General features: G+C 44.8%; 1 protein-coding gene across 1 annotated transcript; it reads right to left on the bottom strand.

Annotated features, from left to right (window-relative positions):
• Nucleotides 1–1328: 1328 nt before the first annotated feature.
• On the bottom strand, nucleotides 1329–20534 carry MLYCD (malonyl-CoA decarboxylase). The gene is made up of 5 exons (XM_074550800.1): nucleotides 19996–20534; nucleotides 12616–12728; nucleotides 11084–11240; nucleotides 10454–10603; nucleotides 1329–2677 (listed from the first exon to the last, which is right to left on the bottom strand). Exons 1-5 carry the CDS (start codon nucleotides 20476–20478, stop codon nucleotides 2144–2146), a joined length of 1437 nt encoding a protein of 478 aa, XP_074406901.1. The 5' UTR covers nucleotides 20479–20534; the 3' UTR covers nucleotides 1329–2143.
• Between the last annotated feature and the right edge of the window lie 804 nt (nucleotides 20535–21338).

Here is a 21338-nt window from a genome sequence, read left to right as displayed (position 1 = left end):
TAGGAATGTGATACTTGTTAGTATAAACAATCTACAGGTAGCGTTTTTCCACTTTGTTTTCCTCAAGGACAGGATGTGAAAAAAATGGTTTTTATTAACTAGAGGAAGCTGCTGCAGCTTTGCAATCTCCTTCTCAGCCCCACATCACAACCAGCAGGTTGAGCTGGCTGCTGGTGCAGGGGTGAGTTCATTCAACACCCAGAGCAAGGTGGCAGCTGCACAAGGGGACAGGGACAGAGGTGACCGGGACATGCCCTGGTTGTGAGCACACGGGTCAGCAGCTGAGGAACCAGTCCTGCAGTGTGATGCCAGCCTGGTCAGGGGCAGAGAAATGACAATTGCTGCTCACAGCAAGAATTGTGAGAATTTTAGGAGTTGTAGGAATGTGATAACTTGTTAATATAAACAATCTACAGTTCGAATTTTTCCATTTTGTTTTCCTGTTCTTCTCAAGGACAGTTTGTGGAAATGTTTTTTATTAAGTAGCCAATCAAGTAGAATATGTCATATCAGTCTATATAAACCAAAGAATCCTTTGTAATAAAAGCTCTTTTTCTCCTCTCATCTGCTCCTGTGCCATTCTTAGCTCGAGGGTGACACTGCACCCATGGGTGCAGGCGGGAATGTGTTTGCCATGCCCAAATGCCAGCATCCATCCTGATTTGGAGGAATCAAACCAGAGAGGAGCCCTCTCTTCCCTGAGCTGTGTGAGATGTGGGCAGGCAGGACTGGGAAATCACTGCAGTGTTAGTGAAGCATTAGCAGCTTTGCTTTTCCTCCCTCACATGCTGCTATCATTTCATGTCACTGAACCAATTCTCATACAATTGTCTGAGGCTCCAAGTGGAAAAAACTCATTATCCTTCGAGTCCAGCTGTTAAGAATATGGGATTATGTTGTATTTCCATCTGCAATACAGCAGAAGCATTAGCTCTTTTTGAACTATGGCCAGGAGGATGCAGATTTAATTGCCCTCATAGCTCCTCCTGCTTCAAAATAAAACCATCTTTCAAACCCATTGCATTTTCAGAACTCATGCACTTGAAGTGTGACCTGGTTCCCTCAAACCTGAAGAGTTTAACAAGGAGAGGGTTCTCTTGCTCTATTCCTGCCAGCCAAGAATGGCTTGTATGTGATATACAAGCAGCTAAATTTCACCTTGAAACCTGAATTCTAAGGCAGTTTAGAAAGATTAGAAAGCCCAAGAGAATGGAGCCAAGCTCTGCTCATTGTTAAAAACAGGAATGTCCTGAGTGTTCATTGTGTGGTGAAACTGCTGTCAGGGGTCACTAAGTGAAGGAGGGACATGCTGAAATCCACAAACCATGATTTATTGAGAAAGTTTGTTTTATTGATTTATAAATCACACTTATCTTGTTATTAAAAAAGCTCTTTATCAACTTAAAACATTACCAGAGCCAACATATAAATACATATTTAGAGACTCCTCACTTGATTCCCAAGTAACAGTCTGCCTTGTTCTCTCCTATCTGAACACTTCCTTATTGCTCATTACATTTTAGCAGCCAAACATGCAAATCTAACATAACATACCTGCTGTACTGAGACCCTGATTTTTCAACATTACTGCAAGGCTCTTCCACCCTCCAGCAAAGCAAAGATTCTGTGAGTTTTAGATTTAAACAGGAAAATACCAGGACACTTTACATGAGATTTTTCTGAGGGTGCAAAAGACATAGATATTGTAGAAATAAACTGTAAATTGCTGTTTTGATAATATATTTGACCCCAAATTTACCTTTATTCCAGGTACTTTGGTTCTGAACAATCTATAGCAGCATTTTGACAGAGAAGTGCAGCTCCTTTCAAACACAGCTGATATAATAAATTACCAACACAATAACGTTGGCTCAGGTATTTATTTTGAGTCACCCCTGGGCTGTACCTGATGAAGAAGATTTTACTCTCCATTAAGACAGACCCCAGGTGATTCAAGCAGGTGGAGCACCTTGTGAGCAAGACCTGCTAACCCAGGTAGGCCTGAGCACATTCTGATTGAAATAAGACAGTGCAGGTGAGCACAGCTCTTTGCAGTCAGCACCGCTCACTGTGATGATGATGATGATGATGATGATGATGATGATGATGATGATGATGATGATGATGATGATGATGATGTCCCCTAGAGCTTGCTGTTCTGCTGGAACTGGGCCACCAAGGCCAGCACCTGCTCGGAGGCCCGGACCTGCTTGGAGGCCAGGTAGAGGGCGCTGTTGGAGGCCGTCTCCTCCAGGAAATACCGGTAGTTGACCATCATGCCGCAGGAGGCGCCGATGCCCCTGGGGCTGCTGTCCCCCATCCAGTTGATCCTCCAGAGCACCGAGCCGTTCTGCAGGTGGAAATTGGCCACGGGGTTGAGGGCATAGCCCCTGTGCTTCTCCCCATACAGGTACCAGGCACAGAGCCTCATCAGGGGCGAGTGCAGCACCTGGGCCAGCTTCTCGGACCTCACCCACTCGTTGGTGTTCAGCAGTTTCTTCAGTGTGTTACAGGTGGGGTCTCCTGTGAGCTCAGAGATCTCCTGCCACTCAGATTCTGTAAATAGTTCATTCCTTCCCTGCTCTTTTGTCTGGGAGGAGAGGAGACCAACGAGCCATTTTGTGAATCCTGGGATAGGGGAAAGTGTGGAAAAAGCTTCTATCTGAGGAAGTTCTTTCTGGAGGAAAAAAGAGAACAAATAAATCGTGAGTTTGGTTGTGACTGACCCAGAGAAGTTGGAGTCAAAGGGCAGCTGATGGCCTTGGCTTTTTGGTAAGTGAAAACCAGGGACTGATGCACATGGACACAAAAAAATGGGAAAAATTCCCCCTGGCAGTAACAGGTTAGCGATGAGAAGGCACTGGGAGCACACAGAAAATTTTAACAGTGCCTGAATCCATTCCTCACACACCATCTCATAAAAGCACTTTTGCAGTACTTAACACCACTGGGTTCTGCTGTTATCCTTTTACAGGCAGAAATAAACATAAAATCACAGGCCATAAAGAAGTGATTCTGAAGAGAGTATTTTTTAATAGACATGCAAGTTTGGAAAACCATTTAAGTACTATTTATTTTTCATTAATACCTTTTTTTTGTTTATTTAGTTTATTGTTTTAGTCTATTGTAAAATCAAGAGGCTTTATATTTAGATTTTTATGGAAAAAAGTATTTCCTGAAGTTTTGAAGTTCTTTATAAAGGCCAGCTACCTTTAATGAAATTCCCTAAACCAGCAAGAAATACGAAGTGTGGGAATAATTTTTTTATTGCAAGTATAACACTTGTTTTAACCATATAAAATTTCTTATCTGCTCCTGCTAATTTCTGATTAAACTTTGCTAACTAGGAAATCATGTAAATCAAAACATACATAAGGAAAACTGTGTTAGCTTTGGGAATAATAAAGTCACTGTCACTTGGAATGAACCCAAATGGATCAGCCAACCCTCGTGGAGGAGTGGGGAGCCAAGGAACAGAGGGAAGACAGAGCTGAGCTCAAACCACCCCAGCGTTGGTTTAATTACTGTTCCAACAGAAGAAAGGTAAGAACCAAGATATTCATCAACATTACAGAAGCATCTTAACGTCGGCAGAAAATTGTCTTTAAATGACTACAAATGGCACTTTTCTACCTCGAGGATTACCGAGGTACCCATTAAAAAGCCATCAGGGCTCAGCTGGTGCTGCCAGGTTGTGGGAGCTGCACAGCTGCCACCTGCAGCCGGCCCGGGAGGCTGCAGGCTCCGGGATCCAGCTCGGGCTTCCCAAAACCTTCTCCCTTCCCGCAGCAGCGTCCCAAACCTGGCCCTGCTGTCGTGTGCCTTCCAGCGCTGTGACACACAGCCAGCCCTAAGGGTCACTGTGACACACAGCTGGGTCACTGTGACACACAGCCAGCCCTGCAGGGTCACTGTGACACACAGCCAGCCCGGGGACACGGCTGGGTCACTGTGACACACAGCTGGGTCAATGTGACACACAGCCTGCCCTGCAGGGTCACTGTGACACACAGCCCTGAGGCCTGGGGACACGGCTGGGTCACTGTGACACACACAGCCAGCCCTGCAGGGTCACTGTGACACACAGCCAGCCCGGGGACACGGCTGGGTCACTGTGACACACACAGCCAGCCCTGAGGCCTGGGGACACGGCTGGGTCACTGTGACACACAGCCAGCCCTGAGGCCTGGGGACACAGCTGGGTCACTGTGACACACAGCCAGCCCTGAGGACACAGCTGGGTCACTGTGACACACAGCCAGCCCTGAGGCTTGGGGACACAGCTGGGTCACTGTGACACACAGCCAACCCTGCAGGGTCACTGACACACAGCCAGCCCTGAGGGCTGGGGACACAGCTGGGTCACTGTGACACACAGCTGGGTCACTGTGACACACAGCTGGGTCACTGTGACACACACAGCCAGCCCTGCAGGGTCACTGTGACACACAGCCAGCCCTGAGGGCTGGGGACACGGCTGGGTCACTGTGACACACAGCCAGCCCTGAGGGCTGGGGACACAGCTGGGTCACTGTGACACACAGCCAGCCCTGCAGCCTGGGGACACAGCTGGGTCACTGTGACACACAGCCCTGAGGCCTGGGGACACGGCTGGGTCACTGTGACACACAGCCAGCCCTGCAGGGTCACTGTGACACACAGCCAGCCCTGAGGCTTGGGGACAAGGCTGGGTCACTGTGACACACAGCTGGGTCACTGTGACACACAGCCAGGCTGGGGACACAGCTGGGTCACTGTGACACACACAGCCAGCCCTGAGGGCTAGGGACACAGCCTGGTCACTGTGACACACAGCCCTGAGGCCTGGGGACACGGCAGGGTCACTGTGACACACAGCCAGCCCTGAGGCTTGGGGACACAGCTGGGTCACTGCCCTACCCTGAAGCTGAAGTTGTTAATTAGAGTGGCAGCCTCAGAATTCTTCTGGGACCAGGCAGGGACAAGAAAAGCAAATCAAGTTACATCTTATCAAAGGAACACCTCATTTCATCTCCTTAGAGAAGCAGATAGAGAAAACCAAGCAAATTATTTCTTAAAAACACTTATTTCTGTATCTTTTTGAACAAATCAGCATTTTTGTCATCAGAGCTCCCAGGAGATCCTGACTGGGTCATGCTCACAACTGCTACAACTGCCACACTCAGGTAGTGAAATTCTAGTAAAGAAACAGAAACTTTTTTCAGGTTTCCACTGAAAGACATGATGATATTTTATTTTTAAGAGCAATTCCAAAGCTGATGTCCTTAACACCATCTGTGAAATCCAACCATCAGGTTTCCTTGCATGTGCCATTTTATAAAATTCAAAAAGTTCCTTTACAGCCATCTCTCCCACTTCTGTTTGCTCCTGAGCAGAGCTGCCAGGGCTCTCCCTCAGGAGCTCAGCACCCTGATCCTTCCATGGGTACCAACCCCAACCCCATCAGCCTGCAGAGCCCCAGGGCACCTGTGCACCACCCACATGACAAAAGGGACAATGAATTATTTCCTCCCCTCTCTCTGTGCTAATAACAACCTCTGCAAAGTTCCTGATGAAACAGTGACAGGGATTCCTGGGGCATTGCCTGCTCCTTGGTCATCTCCCCTTCAGGAGTGACCTGCTCACCCAGACACCCCAAACACTTCACAGCTTGGTAGCTCATTCACTATTAAAAACACCAAATGGGAAATTGTGGGTTTTTACTTCTCAGGACAGATAAGACATGGGGAAGTGACCCCATTTTGAAGTGACAGCACCAACTATTACATATCTGATAAAAGCTTTACTCAGAAGCTTATCTGAGGCATCCATTTCTAGTGGAAAAATAAATAAATGCACTGGAGTGGGAATATTTATGTTTTGCTAAATTGATGTGCTGGTTTCTAAGGCTATTGGTGGAGATCCATTAATGTTTACTTGTCTGTCAGCAACCCACACATCATTAAGAAACAGCTGCTAGTTTTGGTTCGGGGTAGATTTCTATGTCTGATTGTTGCTTTTTGTTGTTGTTTTCTTTTTCCTTTCCTTGCAGAAGAGCACAGATTTCCCCCATTATCCCTATCTCATCTGAAACTGTCTTTGCACTCTGAAAGCTGCAGTCCAAGGTCACATTTTTCATCAATGAAATCAAAGCCTGTTTTGGAAATTATGATCTCCCCAGGTCACCTAGATCAAATTAAGGTAGCAATTATCAACAGCCCAAGCAGAAAGCTAAAATCTGCCACCAATTGTTGAGCCTTCTATTGAGTCACACAGCAGCTATCAGTTTTCTCCCTCAAATGCCACAGGCTATAAAATCCTAAGCAGTTTTCTCAAAGGCTTCAGCACAGTTATCTGTGTCTGTCATCTGCTGACTGAATTGCCACGATGTACCTTCTGCAGAGCCACAGACTGCTCAGAGTGCCATAACCACATGGGGAATTAAATGTCTGGCTAATGAGAAATGCATCCACCTCCTCACTCACCAGCACCTATCAGCCTGCTAGAAATGATCTGCCTGCACTCCATTTGGGCTTTGTTTGCTTTTTTGTAGTTGTCTGAAATAGTTTCTAAATCCAATTCATTTCTGGGAACAACACAAGCTTCAATTTCAGAAATACAAGAGATCATTTTTGCTGCCTGCTCCCTGCTTTATATACATTAATATAAACAAGAGACTGCACAGAATGCCTGCACAGCCTATTCCCAGATTTGTACAGGGACAACTGGGATCAAAGTGGTCTCAGTGGCCTAATGAATTCATCCCAAAATAATCCCAACAGGATATGATCAGGAACAACAGAAGCCTGTACATAAACCCCTTCTATATTATCTGTGTGGCAAACTTTTGTCAAGAAACTGCCAAAAAGTGAACAATCTGCTCCTGAAGCAGCACAGGATGTCCCTTGTAGGTGACACCAGGTCCAGTTCTGATCTCCAGAATATTCCCCCCACCTTTACCCAATTATACAGAACAATTCCTGGGGCAAATGCCAAATCTTAATATCCAGGTAAAAGTTAAGGATTCCAACTGCAAACTGTTCACACAGGGGAAATGAGGACCCCATTCTGTGCCTCAACTTCATCCATCCTCCATCTGCTTAAATTCCTGAGACCCAAAAGCAGCAGCCACTCATTTGTACACAGTGCCTCAAACCAACAGTGGAAGTGTGAAATCCCCACCAGTTTTCCCAATAATCCTAAGAAAAATCCATTTTCAAGGAATGCTTTCAGGAGAGAATCAGTGGTTGGCACCAAGTGCTGCCCCACACATGCCCAAGCTTAGCAGTGACCAGTTCAGGCAAATTAGCAAGATTTCTAAAAAATTAAATTCTATTTTAATTGTGTATTAATGAGATATTAAGGACTATGGTAGTAACTGGATTTACAGCCATTATTTCCTAGTTTAGATCAAGGTTTCAGTAGAGTTTTCTGAAATCCTGTCAGATGAAGGCTTTGATGCAGAGGGGTTCTCAGCACACTCCTAACTTTGTCCATGTCTTTTCCTGACCTAATGATGCACATTCATGACAGGCCCAATTTGGAGTTTTCCTCATGAAGAATGACAGCTGGGATTTCAGTCTGGAGGTTACAGGGGCATTCACAAGTAGAAGTGTCAGAGCAGGTTACATTAAGGTAGAAGTCAGGTAAAGGATTTTTACTGGAGGATAAAAGAAGTTTTAAGAGCCTGCAGCACCTTGGGACAACACAACTCAAACAGAATTGTGCAGATCAAACAGATGTTCACAAAAGTTAGCTCAAATGGCAACTTAAAAAAATGTCTTAATCATCAATTTAAATAAAATGAAAAACAAAATCTTCAACCTTTTCAAATGGTCTCCTCCTCCCAATGCATTTTATTACCAGTTAAATTAGAGAGAGTCTCAGCTTCTGCAGCCTGGAACACTCGGTGATTTAGCAGCACTTGAAAAAAAGATTTGTTTATTGCAAAGCCATGCAAAGGTGATATAAAACATCCTCCTCCTATCAGAGACCTCACCCATCCTCATTCACAGCTGCTGGACACTGGCTTAATGAGATGTAATTTTTGACCCAGGACTTTTTTGCTGAGGCTGGATTGTCACAGCTGCTGTCACCAAGTCCACTCAGCACTCCCGTGCACCATTTGTCCCTCCTGTAATTCTGCTCCCAAGAATTATGTCCAACCTGAATAGAGACAACCTTGGCAAGTCCTTTGCTGCACCTGAGCAGAGAGAAAGAGAGCACATGTGTGCAATTAATCCACTGAAAAGGACTTCCAGAATTTTGGGAGCCAGATAAAACAGGCTGCCAAGAGTATTTACTCACTGCATGCCCTGCCTTTGGCCTGGACAGCCCTGACTTTGTAGAAATTCCACACTGGAAGTGTTTAGAAGCTGAAATACAGAAGTTCTCTCTCCTCTGAGGGGTGAGCTCCCATGGGATGGGAGGCACAATGTTTGCAGCTGAAGCTGGATGAGGAGGCCTTGTGGAAGAGCATCAAACCATTGTGGGAACAACAGGAAAATTATTTAGGGTCACTTCACAGATGTAAAATGTGCAGTGGGAAATGGTTCTTGCACCATTTGAGACAAACTCGAGGACAACACTTTGGAATGAAGGCGGAGAAAGTGTGAAGGGGTGGGAAAAACAGAAGAGAGAAAAATATGAACATCAAACATGAAGCAAAAACTATTAGAGAGCCACATCCCCAATGGATAAATATTGCTGGATTATCCTTTCTATTTTCTTTAGCCCCAGGATGGCTCCCTCCCAAACAGGAGTGGTGTAGGGCAATGCACAGAGCTTGTTGTACCTTTAATGTGTGCACACTCAAACACCTCAGTCCCTGTCCAATTTGTCACACATCAATTTCTTACCAGCAGGTTTTTCACAGGAAATTTGGGTAGGGAGGAAGATCTCCACCTTTGGCACTGCATGGAAAGCACTCAAGTTTTCAAGTTATTTAAGACTGAGGGATTAATTTTATGATTAAAATGTATTTAAAGGCATCTCAGCAAAGGGTTTCCTTTGATGAACACTGAAGAGGGGCTGGGTTTCAAACACTGAAATGTAAAAACTTTGCCATAAGTAGAAATACAAACCACACTTTTGTTGGGCACACTGAATTTTAAAACCTGCATTAGGTTATGTAAGCATGATGAGTCTGTTTGCCTTTAGAAGTCAAAATTTTGCTGGTGTTGCAAGCAATTAGTGATGGACAGATACAATGTCAATTGGGTTATTTTATGAGAGCAACTCAATTATCCAGACATTATTTTTCAGATGTGAAAGCAGATAACTGCATGAATTTATTCCAATTTCCCCTCAGTCAAGATCAGACAGATGGCATGGCCTAATTATACCTGGACTACTGCATTTTCAACAATTAATCTAAAAAACATTCCAAAAGCAAGATGCAACAAAATTCAGCCAAAATAGCCATTAAAAAAAAAAAATCCCCAAAACTTCAGAGCAGCTATGATTCAGCAATTAAATAATCTATCACTTTCTGGCAGTAGAAGTTTGGAGCATCCAATTTTAAGATGTTTTTGTAAGTAGAACTGAAGTTCTAAATCACAGACAGTTTTCCAGACATGGTTACTAATCCAGATGTGAAACAATGAATACAAACACAAGTAGTGATCATTCCTTTTAAGTGGTGGATTTGTCAGCAATTTAAGTAGTAAAGACTATTAAATAAAATCATGTGCTCAGTGCAGGGATGTGATTGGCTCTCACACCACTCTGTACATGAATTTTCATTCCTTTGTCCAGTTGCTTGGAAGGCTCTCCAAGTACTAAAGCTATTAACAATAATCCCTCAGCCTGCAGTGATATTATCTAAATTAACAGAACTGACTGGCAGAGAGTAAAAGATTCTTTAGACTTTAAGGCATTTTCTTTGCTATATTGCAAGACATACCAGGGCAAAGAAATCTCTCTCTTTTTTATTTTTCCCAGCAGACGTATTCAGGGCATGCCTGCACACTGCATAAATAACCAGTGGCAATTCAATATAACAAACAAAATAATGAACTAATTAATAAATAGGAATGTTTCTGCTCCTGGAGCAGATGTAAGATTTTGGAAAAGGCACTGTCAGATACTTTGAAGAGAGAATGTCTTGATCAGGCTCTTACCTGTCAACTGAGAGGCAACTGGATTGTATCAGAGCAGAACAGAGCTCTGTCACCAACAGAAATGTTCTCATTTAACTTCAGGAACCACACAAGGAATTCACACTGACCATGTCAGGAACAGGATCTACACCTGGCAGACATCCAGCAAGAGCAGGAAATGCTGTTCCAGGAAATGCCCTTCAGGAAATGCCCTTCAGGAAATGCTGTTCCAGCTCCCCACACCTCCAAAGGCTGCTCAGGGAGGAAGTTCCAAGTGCAGGGAAGCCCCAGCAGCTCCAGGGCTGAGCAGTGACACAAACTGGGAACCAAACCATGCTGGGCAAGCAGACCCTGAGCCCCCCTGGCACACCCACCTGCAGCTCCTTGACAACTCTTTTGATGAGGTGAGTGCCAAGTTCCACCCCCTGCAGGCCCTGCTGAGTCAAACTGATGGAGTAGAAAATTGCTGTTGTGATTTTCTCTGGATCTTCTGTCTCTGGAGGTGGCACTTCTTTCACTATGGCCTGGGAAAATCAGGATTAAAAATAAAAAAAAATTAATAATAGGTATTATCAGCATTATGGAGAGGTTTTTTCTTTTTAACTTTTAAAGGCATTAACACTTTTCCCCACTGTTTTATTCATTAACAATAAAAATCTGATAAAAACCTAGGAAGAGCTGCTTATTCATTAGTAAGTGCAGAGAAAAACTGTAATATAGTTTAAAGTTTTCAGAAGTAATTGCAACCACTTTGAAATTTTAGTCTCATTTGCTCTATGTATTTCTTATCTTTTATTATTCTTCTTACTCTTGAGCAAACCCTCAAAATTTCAATTTAAATAATACACAAGACAGACAAAATACCCCTGTAATTTCTATGAGCTAATTCTCTCATCTCTTATAAGAAGAAACAAAAGCAAATATTGGAAATTATTGGGAATTGTGGATTTTTAAATAAGCACACTGCAATCTTTGCTGTGCACTGAATGCCTCAGGGGCTGCACCTGGATGCTGCTGGAGATGTCACTGGTGAGTGCCACGTGCAGGACAATCAGGGGCTCTCCTGGGATGGCACAGTGAGAGAAGAAGTAGCACCTCCTGTAGGCCCCAACTCGCCTCTTCATATCAAGCCAGTTCCTCACAGGGTGCACAGCTTCAGAACTCAGGGAGAGAATTTCAAAATAAAATTACTATTATCATTAATTCATTATAATTGTTATCATCATCGTTATTATTACTATCATAGTTGTTATTGTTGTTATTATTTCATTTAAAATAGAGGTCAGCTGCCCCACAAGCTCAGTGCTTTTCCCACTGATGTCAGTGACAAAACTTTCCAATCAAAAAACAAGAACCAGGCTGTGAATAACACAAAATTGTCAGCAAGCTGTGCCAAAGTGGATTGTAAAGGAATATTGCACACCCACTCACTGGCGTGTTTGCCAAATTACCTTAAAGAGTAATTAAATATTACTAATTATTTTTAATTGGAGTATTCAGTTTGTACGAGTTCTCTTTGTCTCATCAACACTCAACACACTTTCAGAACATTCTAAAGATTATTTTTTCTTCAAGATTTTATATAATAAGGCGGCCCACCACATAATGTAGTAATTTTTAACTTCTTCACAACTTTGACTGTTTGACAGAAATCCAGAAATCAATGTTGTAGGTTCAGAAATCAATGCTGAAGGTTCAGAAATCAATATTACACATTCAGAAATCAATGTTGTAGGTTCAGAAATCAATGCTGAAGGTTCAGAAATCAATGTTACACATTCAGAAATCAATGTTGTAGGTTCAGAAATCAATGTTACAGATTCAGAAATCAATGCTGAAGGTTCAGAAATCAATATTGAAGGTTCAGAAATAATGTTACAGATTCAGAAATCAATGCTGAAGGTTGAGAAATCAATGTTGCACATTCATAAATCAATGTTGTAGGTTCAGAAATCAATGCTGAAGGTTCAGAAATCAATATTGAAGGTTCAGAAATCAATATTGAAGGTTCAGAAATCAATGTTACAGATTCAGAAATCAATGCTGAAGGTTCAGAAATCAATGTTACAGATTCAGAAATCAATGCTGAAGGTTCAGAAATCAATGTTACAGATTCAGAAATCAATGCTGAAGGTTCAGAAATCAATGTTACAGATTCAGAAATCAATGCTGTAGAGCACACTGTATAAAAATCAAGGTGCTTTCTTCACACGTAGTTTACAGGTGATCCTGAGGACCTCTCCTGCCAAAACTGCTGCATCATCTCTGGGAATGTGGGAAGAGTAACTGAGAAATTTGGAAGGAAAGACAGCACTGTACCAGTGCAGGGTGAGAGCTACAGGATCAAATCATGGCACAAATGATCCCTTTATTCTTTACTTCAATCTGTTTTTAAATTGGGCTCTACAGCACATTAATGCAAATATTTCATAATTATACTTTGCCTTGACTCAGAAAAGCAGAGTCTTGAAAACAGAGAATCTCAGCAGTCCCAAACATTCCATCACCTCCTCATCAAGGAGCCTTTAGCACTTACTCACTAATTTTCTGGAGCACTTCACAGGGTGACTGCCACGTGACCCGCTCCAGGCTGAGGAATCCTGTGCAGAACCACTCTGAGAGCATGTTCTTGAGAACTCCATTCATTTCCTGCACCAGAACAAAGGATTGAGCTCAGAGCATGTTCTTGAGAACTCCATTCATTTCCTGCACCAGAACAAAGGATTGAGCTCAGAGCATGTTCTTGAGAACTCCATTCATTTCCTGCACCAGAACAAAGGAACGAGCTCAGAGCATGTTCTTGAGAACTCCATTCATTTCCTGCACCAGAACAAAGGATTGAGCTCAGAGCATGTTCTTGAGAACTCCATTCATTTCCTGCACCAGGACAAAGGAACGAGCTCAGAGCATGTTCTTGAGAACTCCATTCATTTCCTGCACCAGAACAAAGATAGGATGAGCTGCTGAATAAGAAAGGTGGAACATGGAAATGTGGCAGAAGATAACCCTGATTGACTACAACTACAACACTGAGAGCTTAAAGGAAACTTTATGGATCTGCTTTAGGAGATGAACCACAAAACAGTCCAGGATTGAAGCAGGAAAATCCTTGAAGGGATTGTCTGCAGTGCAAGCAGGGACAGGGAAGATCAGGAAAAACACTGTGGACAAAAACCAGACCATGGGCAGAAGGTTTTGAGCAGACCTGACCACAGGCTCAGTCTCACAATAGCTCAGATTTCAATACCATGGAAATATCTTTCAACAGGATGCAGACAGAATTTTTCTTCTCTAAAAACATGAAAATATTTGAGCAAGACAAATAAAACCCAGGAGCAGAAGACAATAGAACTGGAGAATCAGAGCAGCTTTGGAGCAGTATGGGATGAAACCCAAGCACAATGTCAAAGCCTTTCTCTGGAACAGTGATTCACTCTAATCGTGATTTTTATATTCCCTACCAGTTTCCTGCTGCCTGGATTATTAAAGATTTCCTGTCTAAATTTTTGTGAATTTAACAAGTATTCTTGAACTCAGCACAGCATGAATATCCCTGAAAGAGATTCCTGAGCTTGTTCTGCTTTCTTCCATTTGCCTTGTACACAAGGCACAGTGTGATACCAACTTACCAACAGCCTGATCAGAAACCTGGGCTTACCTGGAACTAACTTAATAATAATTTCCTTCAAATTAAAACCTCCTCATCTTCCATTCAAACTTTTATTAAATAGCTACTGCTGCACATAGAAGAGATAAAAATTAAGCTCCAATGTATTTAACTTGCTACATCAAAGAAAAACAACTGGAAAAATATATAAATCTAATCAGAAAAACTAAAAAAGTTTTCCTAAGTTCAGATGTAGCCTCAGGACTGTCATAAAAAAACAGAAATATTTCCTGTTGTAATCTAAGTTGCAGAGGCACTTGTCAAAAGACAAACATCAAAGCAGGTTTCTGCTGGCCAAAGTAACTGCTACAAGTATTCCAAGACTGAATGAAAGGCCAGGTTTAATCATTAGCATACTAGTAAAAAAAAATTCAAACACAGAAGAAACAACCATTCAATTCTATCCTCCATGCTATTTTCTTCAATACTTTTTTTCTAAACAAATAGATTCTGATTGGTTTGTTTATTCTGACTTTCAGGTACCTCCCTTGTGCATCCTTCTCTCTGCACAGCTCTGAAGATTTTAGTTAATAACCATAAATCACTTTGGTCAGATATCCCACGGTGTAGTGGAAGTCTCCAGGCACTCCAGGATTGTTTGGTTTGTTTTCCTTTGTAGGGACACACTGTAAACCAGAAAAACGAGCTGGAGTTGTGAGTTGTGTTAATTTGGGACTTACAGATCTACTCCCAGCTGGAGTTGTGAGATCTGGGGGCAAAGGAGCTGTCGGGTTTTTGGCTGTTTGAGGGGCCTGGAGAGGCCCGGGGTGGCCTTGGGGCAGCCCGCGTATCGAAGGACGAGAAGAGGCTTCAGTTCTTCTTTCAGTTTTTATGTTTATTAATTGTTTATCTAAAAGATTTTCTTTCAGCCGAACAGAGCTCTGCTCAGCAGTCAGCCATGAGCACACTGTCCTGCCCTCCGGACCGCCACGTATCTTTATACCCATTGTTACGTGTACAATATTTATCATTTTTCCCCAATACCATTTATTCTCATTGCTGGGTGCACTCTCAGTAATAACCAATCCAAGAGTGCCACCATGGCCAAAGAAGATGGAGGAGAAGAGGAAGAAGAAGGAGGACAGGACACGCCCCAATTCCTCCATCTTACTTCTCTAAACCCCCCTGTACATAAATCCTAAACCCTGTGTCTCACCCTCTAATTAACTAATCCCTTCACCATTCACCCCGGTGAAACCCTCCTGTCCTCATACAGGTGTCGTCTCCCGTGTAGGGTCAAAGTCCAGCCACCAGACACTTCTGGCAACATTCCAGGACTCCCGGGCCCCCCAAGGGTGCTCTCGGAGGCCTGGCATCTCAGGACTCAGATCCTGAGATCCCACAAGGAGCAGATTCCTCAGGCTCTCCTGCCATCCATGTGCATTTTGAGCAGCAGTGCAGCAGCAGAGCAGGATGGCAGCACTCCCACTCTGCTCTGCAGCTCCTGCAGTCACCAGGCCCAGGAGGAGCTCAGGACACTCATCCTGCAGGGAAATGAACAGTGGGAAGCACTGGAGTCTGGAGTTCTGCTCCTCTGAGGGCTCAGCAAGGATGCCAATGGCAGCTTCCATTGCAGAGCTGCTGCAGGGTACAGCTGGCCACAGCAAGGCAGCTGTAAGCAAAGAAGCACAAATGCTTTCAGCAATGATTTGGGAGAAAAGAAATATTGCACATGTGCTTTCAGTTATGATTTGGGGAGAAAGAAATATTGTGGATATTGTTGGGGAATTACAAGTCAAACGTGCCAGTTGTGAATAATGAAGTTTGATACAAGAACAGGGCACTGGGCAGGAATTTGAATGGCGCCAGGTGGGAGGGATCTGCCACCAGCACTGAGTCCAACCCCAGCTGGGCCTGGAGAACACAGGGGTGGATTCAGACTGAAAGGGAGCAGGTTTGGATGGGATGTTAGGAATAAATTGCTCTCTCAGAGAGTGGGTGTGCTGGTGTTCACAGGGGTCCCAGAATGAGGGAAGAGACGAGGATCTGACTCCATGTTTAGAAGGCTGATTTATTATTTTATGATATATGTTATATTAAAGCTATACTAAAATAATAGAAGAAAGGGTTTCATCAGAAGGCTTGAAAGGAGAAAATGGAATGACAATAAAATCTTGTGACTGACCAGAGAGTCTGACACAGCTGACTGTGATTGGCCATTAATTACAAATAACCCCATGATACCAATCCCAGATGCACCTGTTGCATTCCACAGCAGCAGATAATCAGTGCTTGCATTTCATTTCTGAGGCCTCGCAGCTTCTCAGGAGGAAAAAACCTAAAGAAAAGATTTTTCATACAAGGTGTCTGTGACAGGGAGGCCCTGGCAGAGGCTGTGGTGCCCCAGGCCAGGCTGGACAGGGCTTGCAGCACCCTGGGCCAGCGGGAGGGGGCCCTGCCCAGGGCAGGGGGGCACTGGATGGGCTTTGAGGGCCCTTCCAACCCAAACCCTTCCAGGATTCTGTGCTGACAAAACTTTCACATCAAAGTTTCCAGCACCCAAAACTGTGCTTAACTCAGGTCATCCAAACAAGATTCTGACTTGTGTTTAATATCTCAACCTCCAAAAAGCTTCACTCCAACAAAGCCTGTGGTAGTGTGTTGTTAAGTTTCTTGTGTTATTCCCCCAATTTATGTATTGTTCTCCCCTATTATGTGTAAAATGGTTTCGTTCCCCCAGTTTTTCCCGCCACTGCTAGCCTGTCAGCTAAGTTGCTATAGTAACCGCTATTCATAGTTGCCGATGTGTAATTGCTCCTCCCCTGGTTTCCCTTATAAGTGAAAGTTGTTTCCTCCCTGTCCAGTCAATCACTTCCTTCCTCCTCCCAGGTTTCGAGAACCTTCTCCTCTCTGGAGATGGTGGCTGGCTGGGGCCCCAGGACACCTCCTTTACCTTTTGATTATTGGTCTCCATGGAGTGTCAGTTCTGTGAAGTTCATCCCCTCACCTTTCCCGATTGGTTCTGCCTGTACCCACCCCCCCCTCCTTTATAATCCTGTTTCACCCCCTATGGAAAAAACTTTTTCCCGGTTGGTTTCCCTGCGTTTGGATCCCGTAACACCTTCAATAAACCGATGTTTAACCCCCGGGAAATGGTCAGCTCCGTTCCTCCCCTATACCAGCGGTGTGAGCCAGTCCGCAGCCAGCACAGCCCGAGGCCCTCAGACACCGAAGGGCGCTGGCCAGGAATTGCAGAGGAGCGTCGGCCTTTCGCCCTCAGCAGTCGGACTCTAAACTTTGAGCCACATATGTTCTCCTCTGCAAAAGCCAGGCTCAATTGTGGGTCTCTTATTTTGCAGATTTAGTGGCAGCTTCTCTTATTTTGGAAATTTAGTGGTATGTAAATTCTTATTTTCATTTCAGATGCCTTTTTAGCCATAAAAATTACATCTGCAACACTTCATTAAAAAGAAAAGCAAACACATTCATTATTCAGCAACCCAGTCTTAAATTTGAGCAATAAGACACACTCAGATTAGTATTTCAAATTACCAGCTATACTTCAATTCCTGCTAGCCAAGTCTAATAAATTGTGGTTATTTTTTTTCCTTGTTCCATGTTCTTGCTTCGAGACAGCAAATTACAGCCTTTTAAATCTTCACATCAAGTACCTATTTCTTGGGCAGCAAATGAGAAAACTCTTATGAAAACCTCCAATTAATTATAATTTATTAAGAAGAAACACTTCTCTGATGAAGGAACTATTTCACTTTCCCTCTCAAGCTACTAAATAAAATATCCAGCACAAGAGTTGAGTTTTCACATGTTTTTGGGAAGTTTGAAGTTTTCAATTTGCTTTATTTAATTTTGGACTTACAGACGTACTCTGATATTGCCAAGTATTTGATGGTGTTTGTGCTGGGGGGGTTGGTTTGGTTTGGGTAGGCTTTCAGGGCTTTTTTTTTCTGTTTTTCTTTTTTTATTTTATTATTTTTTTCCCCACAAATGACCTTCAGAATCCACATAGAGAATATCCCTGGTGAGATACTGGAAGAAAATCCCCACCAGCAAAACAGGGTTCAGTAGTGACACCAATTAAAAGGGACTGGTTTCTGCTTTTTTATTGCTAATAGTAATTACTGCAGTGATAATGGCACTGCTCAAAACTCTCCTGGCTCTTGTGGTTTATATTACTGGACATCTTAAAATTAAAATCATTATTTTTTTTTTCCCCCATTTCTGCTCATTTGGACAATGAGTAAATTGTGCTCAAGCACTTTCAAGTGACTTCATCACTTAAAGATGATATTTTACTGCAATCTGTTGAACAAACACAAAATAGAAATCATTCATCACCCAATACCTGAGCAGCCTGAGCTGCTTTTATGCTGATAGTGCTGAGAAAATAAAAAAAATATTTCATATTTCCCACACAGCAATGGGCAATCCCAGCTTTAATAGGTCTTTCAAATTACAAAGTAAAAACTAAGGATTGACTGAGAAATATTTTAGACATTTTGAGCAAAACCAAAATCCCAGGAGGTCCCATAATGCATTCTGTAATTCTCCACCAGCATCAAGAAAATCCATTTAATTTTATTCCCACATTTCCTTGTCAGTGCAGACACAAATAAAAGACAAATATACACAAGGTTATAAAACTCTTGTTGCACATTTGTCTTTATGTTAGACTTGAAATCAGCTCTGCACTAATGAAAGGCTGCACAGGACTTTTGATAGGCAAACACCAAACACTTTTTTATGGACAAACTTTTAACAATGATGGTGCTTCTTTATTTTCCCAGTAGATCAACACAAGGCCAAGATTACAAATACACTCCAACCACTGCTTAATTATGGAAGGAGCTTGATAGATAAATCAATTTGACAAAATTGCTCTCTTTTTCATTATCTTTTGCCAGCAACTTGAACTTTTCCCTGACTTTTTCTGAATCCTATGGAAAGATGAAGAATGTTTTAGAAGCAATTGTTGGATGATTTGCCACCTGAGATCATAATGTTGTCAATTTTTCACCAGAGTCGTGTTTCAAGGGCTGAAATAAGCAAAGTGAAGTAAGGAAGCAAGATGTAACAAATCTCAAGAAGGAAAATGCTGGCACAGGAAAAGTAAAATGTTGCAGGTGAGAGGGTTCTGAACAGAAAGAGGAAGCGCTGCACCCATGAAACAGATTTGCAGCAAATTTCACTCTGTGCACTGCAAAAGCTCATGAGAAATTCAACTGTTTATAAGGACAGTGGAAAATCAGTGTCCTGTGGTGAAAAGAAGGAACAGAACATGTGAAAAGAACATAAGAGAGAGAGGACAAAAACTGAAACAGCAACGTGAAAAATAACCAAGCCCAGCTCTGCTGTAAATTAACTTTTAAAACAATGTTTTGTGTGCCAGCACTTCCCAGTGCCTCTCTATTGCTTCATAGCAGGGGCCAGCTCCTTCCTGAGTGTCAGCACAGGCAGCTCCCAGTGCTGCCATGGCCTGGGGACAGTCACTCGTGTCCCTCCAGAGAGCCACGGAATCATTTCTGCTGGAAAACTCCATCGAGTGCAGCCTTTGACCATCAGCACCCTGCCAACCACACCATCAGCAGTGGCTTCTTGAACATCTCCAAGGATGGGAACTGCACCTCTCTGGTCTGTTCCAATGTTTAATCACGCTTTACACGAAGAAATTCTTATTTATGTGTAAGCTGAGCCTGCCCTGGCCCAGCCTGAGGCCGTTCCCTCTCCTCCTGTCCCTGTTCCCTGGGAGCACGGCCTGATCCCACTGTCCCCTCCTGTCAGGAATTGTGCAGAGCCACAAGGTCCCCCTGAGCCTCCTTTTCTCCAGCTGAGCCCCTTCCCAGCTCCCTCCTGGCCTCTATCTAGACCCTTCCCATCCCTTGAACGCACTCCAGCACTCCAATGTCCTTCCTAAACCTACCCCAATGTCTTCCCCTGAACCCACTCCAATGTCCTAAACCAACTCCAGCAATGTCCTTCCCTGAACCCACCCCAATGTCCTTCACTGAACCCACTTCAATGTCCTCCCCTGAACCCACTTCAGGAATGTCCTTCCTCAACCCACCCCAATGTCCACCCTGCACCCACTCCAATGTCCTTCCTAAACCCACCCTAATGCCTTCCCCTAAACCCACTCCAATGTCCTTCCTGAACTGAGGGACTCATAAACCCCCAAACAGTGACCTGGCTTCCCGGCACTGCCTCCCAGCCCAAAGCAGCTCCACGAGCAGACAGCCCCAAACCACATCTCCCAGATTCCCTCAGCGCCCCCCAACCCAGCCCAGCCCTCACCTTGACGTGGGGCCCATCCACAGCCTTGCTCGCCAGCCCCTCCATCAGGTCGGCCCTGAGCTCCACGAGGAAGCGCAGCCCGCCCTCCAGGCGGCCCAGCTGCTGGAAGAGCCCTCGGTACTGGGGGTTCAGGTAGTAGCGGAGCCGGTCCTCGGCCTGCAGCAGCGCCCCGGGCTCCCTGCGCTGCTCGCGGGCCTGCAGCACCTTGGCGGCGGCCTCGGCCACCCGCCCGTGCTCCACGCCGAAGTCGCGGGCCAGGCGGGTCAGGAGCTCGGCGCGGGGCGGCCCGGGCTGCAGCGCGCGGTAGAAGCTCACGAACTCCGCGCCGCGCAGCTCGGCGGGCGGCGGCGCCTTCTCCTTGGTCTCGTAGGGCGGCAGCGGCGGCACCGAGCGGCGCAGCAGCTCCTCCATGGCCGGGGAAGCTCCCGACGAGAGGCGGCGCGGGCCCCGCGCGGCCCAGAGCAGCGGCCACAGCCGCTTCATCCCGCACACCACCGCAGGCCGCGGCACCGCCCGCCCGCCGCTCCGCGCGCGCTGGTTGGCTGAGCCTGCAGAGTGACAGAGCGCACAGCCAATAGAGAGTGAGAAAAGCGTGGCGGGGCTGGGGGTGTGTGAGGGGTGTGTCGGCCGCCATGTTGAGTGTGGCGATCAGAGGTCACGGGCTGGCCCCTCACGGCCCGGGGATCCCCCGGCACCGCCCTGCCCTCGGAATGCACCGCGCTGCACTTTGGAACCGTACAGTCATATCGGACACGGTGCCAGGCTGTGCCAGGGGAGGGTCAGGCTGCACGTTAGCAGGAATTTCCTCACAGAAAGGGTGATCAGACTTTGGGCTGCCCAGGGAGGCGGTGGAGTCACCTCCCTGGTCGAGAAGTTGGTGTTCAGTCACAAGTTGAACTTGATAATCTCAGGTCATTTCCAACCGAACTGACTCTGTGGTTCCATGAATCACCAAGATTGAAAGAGACCTTTAGGATTATCCAGCCTTAGTGCTCACCCAGCGCTGCCACTGTAACCCTTAAAGCACAGCAACAAATGCCAGATGTAGGCACCTAAACATCTCCAGGGATGGTGACTCCACACCTCCCTGGGCTGCCTGACCTCCCAACCAGTGAATAAATTCTTTTCAAATACCTAATTTGAATCTCCCCTGTCTCAGTTTTTGACTTTACACTGTCCACTGTATCCCTGTCCCCTGTGGCTCCCATATTCCTGCTGGGGTGTACTGGGTTTGTGGAACACCAGGCTTGCACAAGTCTGATATAAATCATCCATGTGTGACTACAAGTGACACAATTGTGGCTTGGTGCACAGCAGGAAACAAATCTGATTTCCTGGGCAGC

The sequence above is a fragment of the Zonotrichia albicollis genome, chromosome 13, assembly GCF_047830755.1.
Source record: "Zonotrichia albicollis isolate bZonAlb1 chromosome 13, bZonAlb1.hap1, whole genome shotgun sequence".
NCBI lineage: Eukaryota > Metazoa > Chordata > Aves > Passeriformes > Passerellidae > Zonotrichia > Zonotrichia albicollis.
This window is presented reverse-complemented; position numbering and strand designations above follow the sequence as displayed.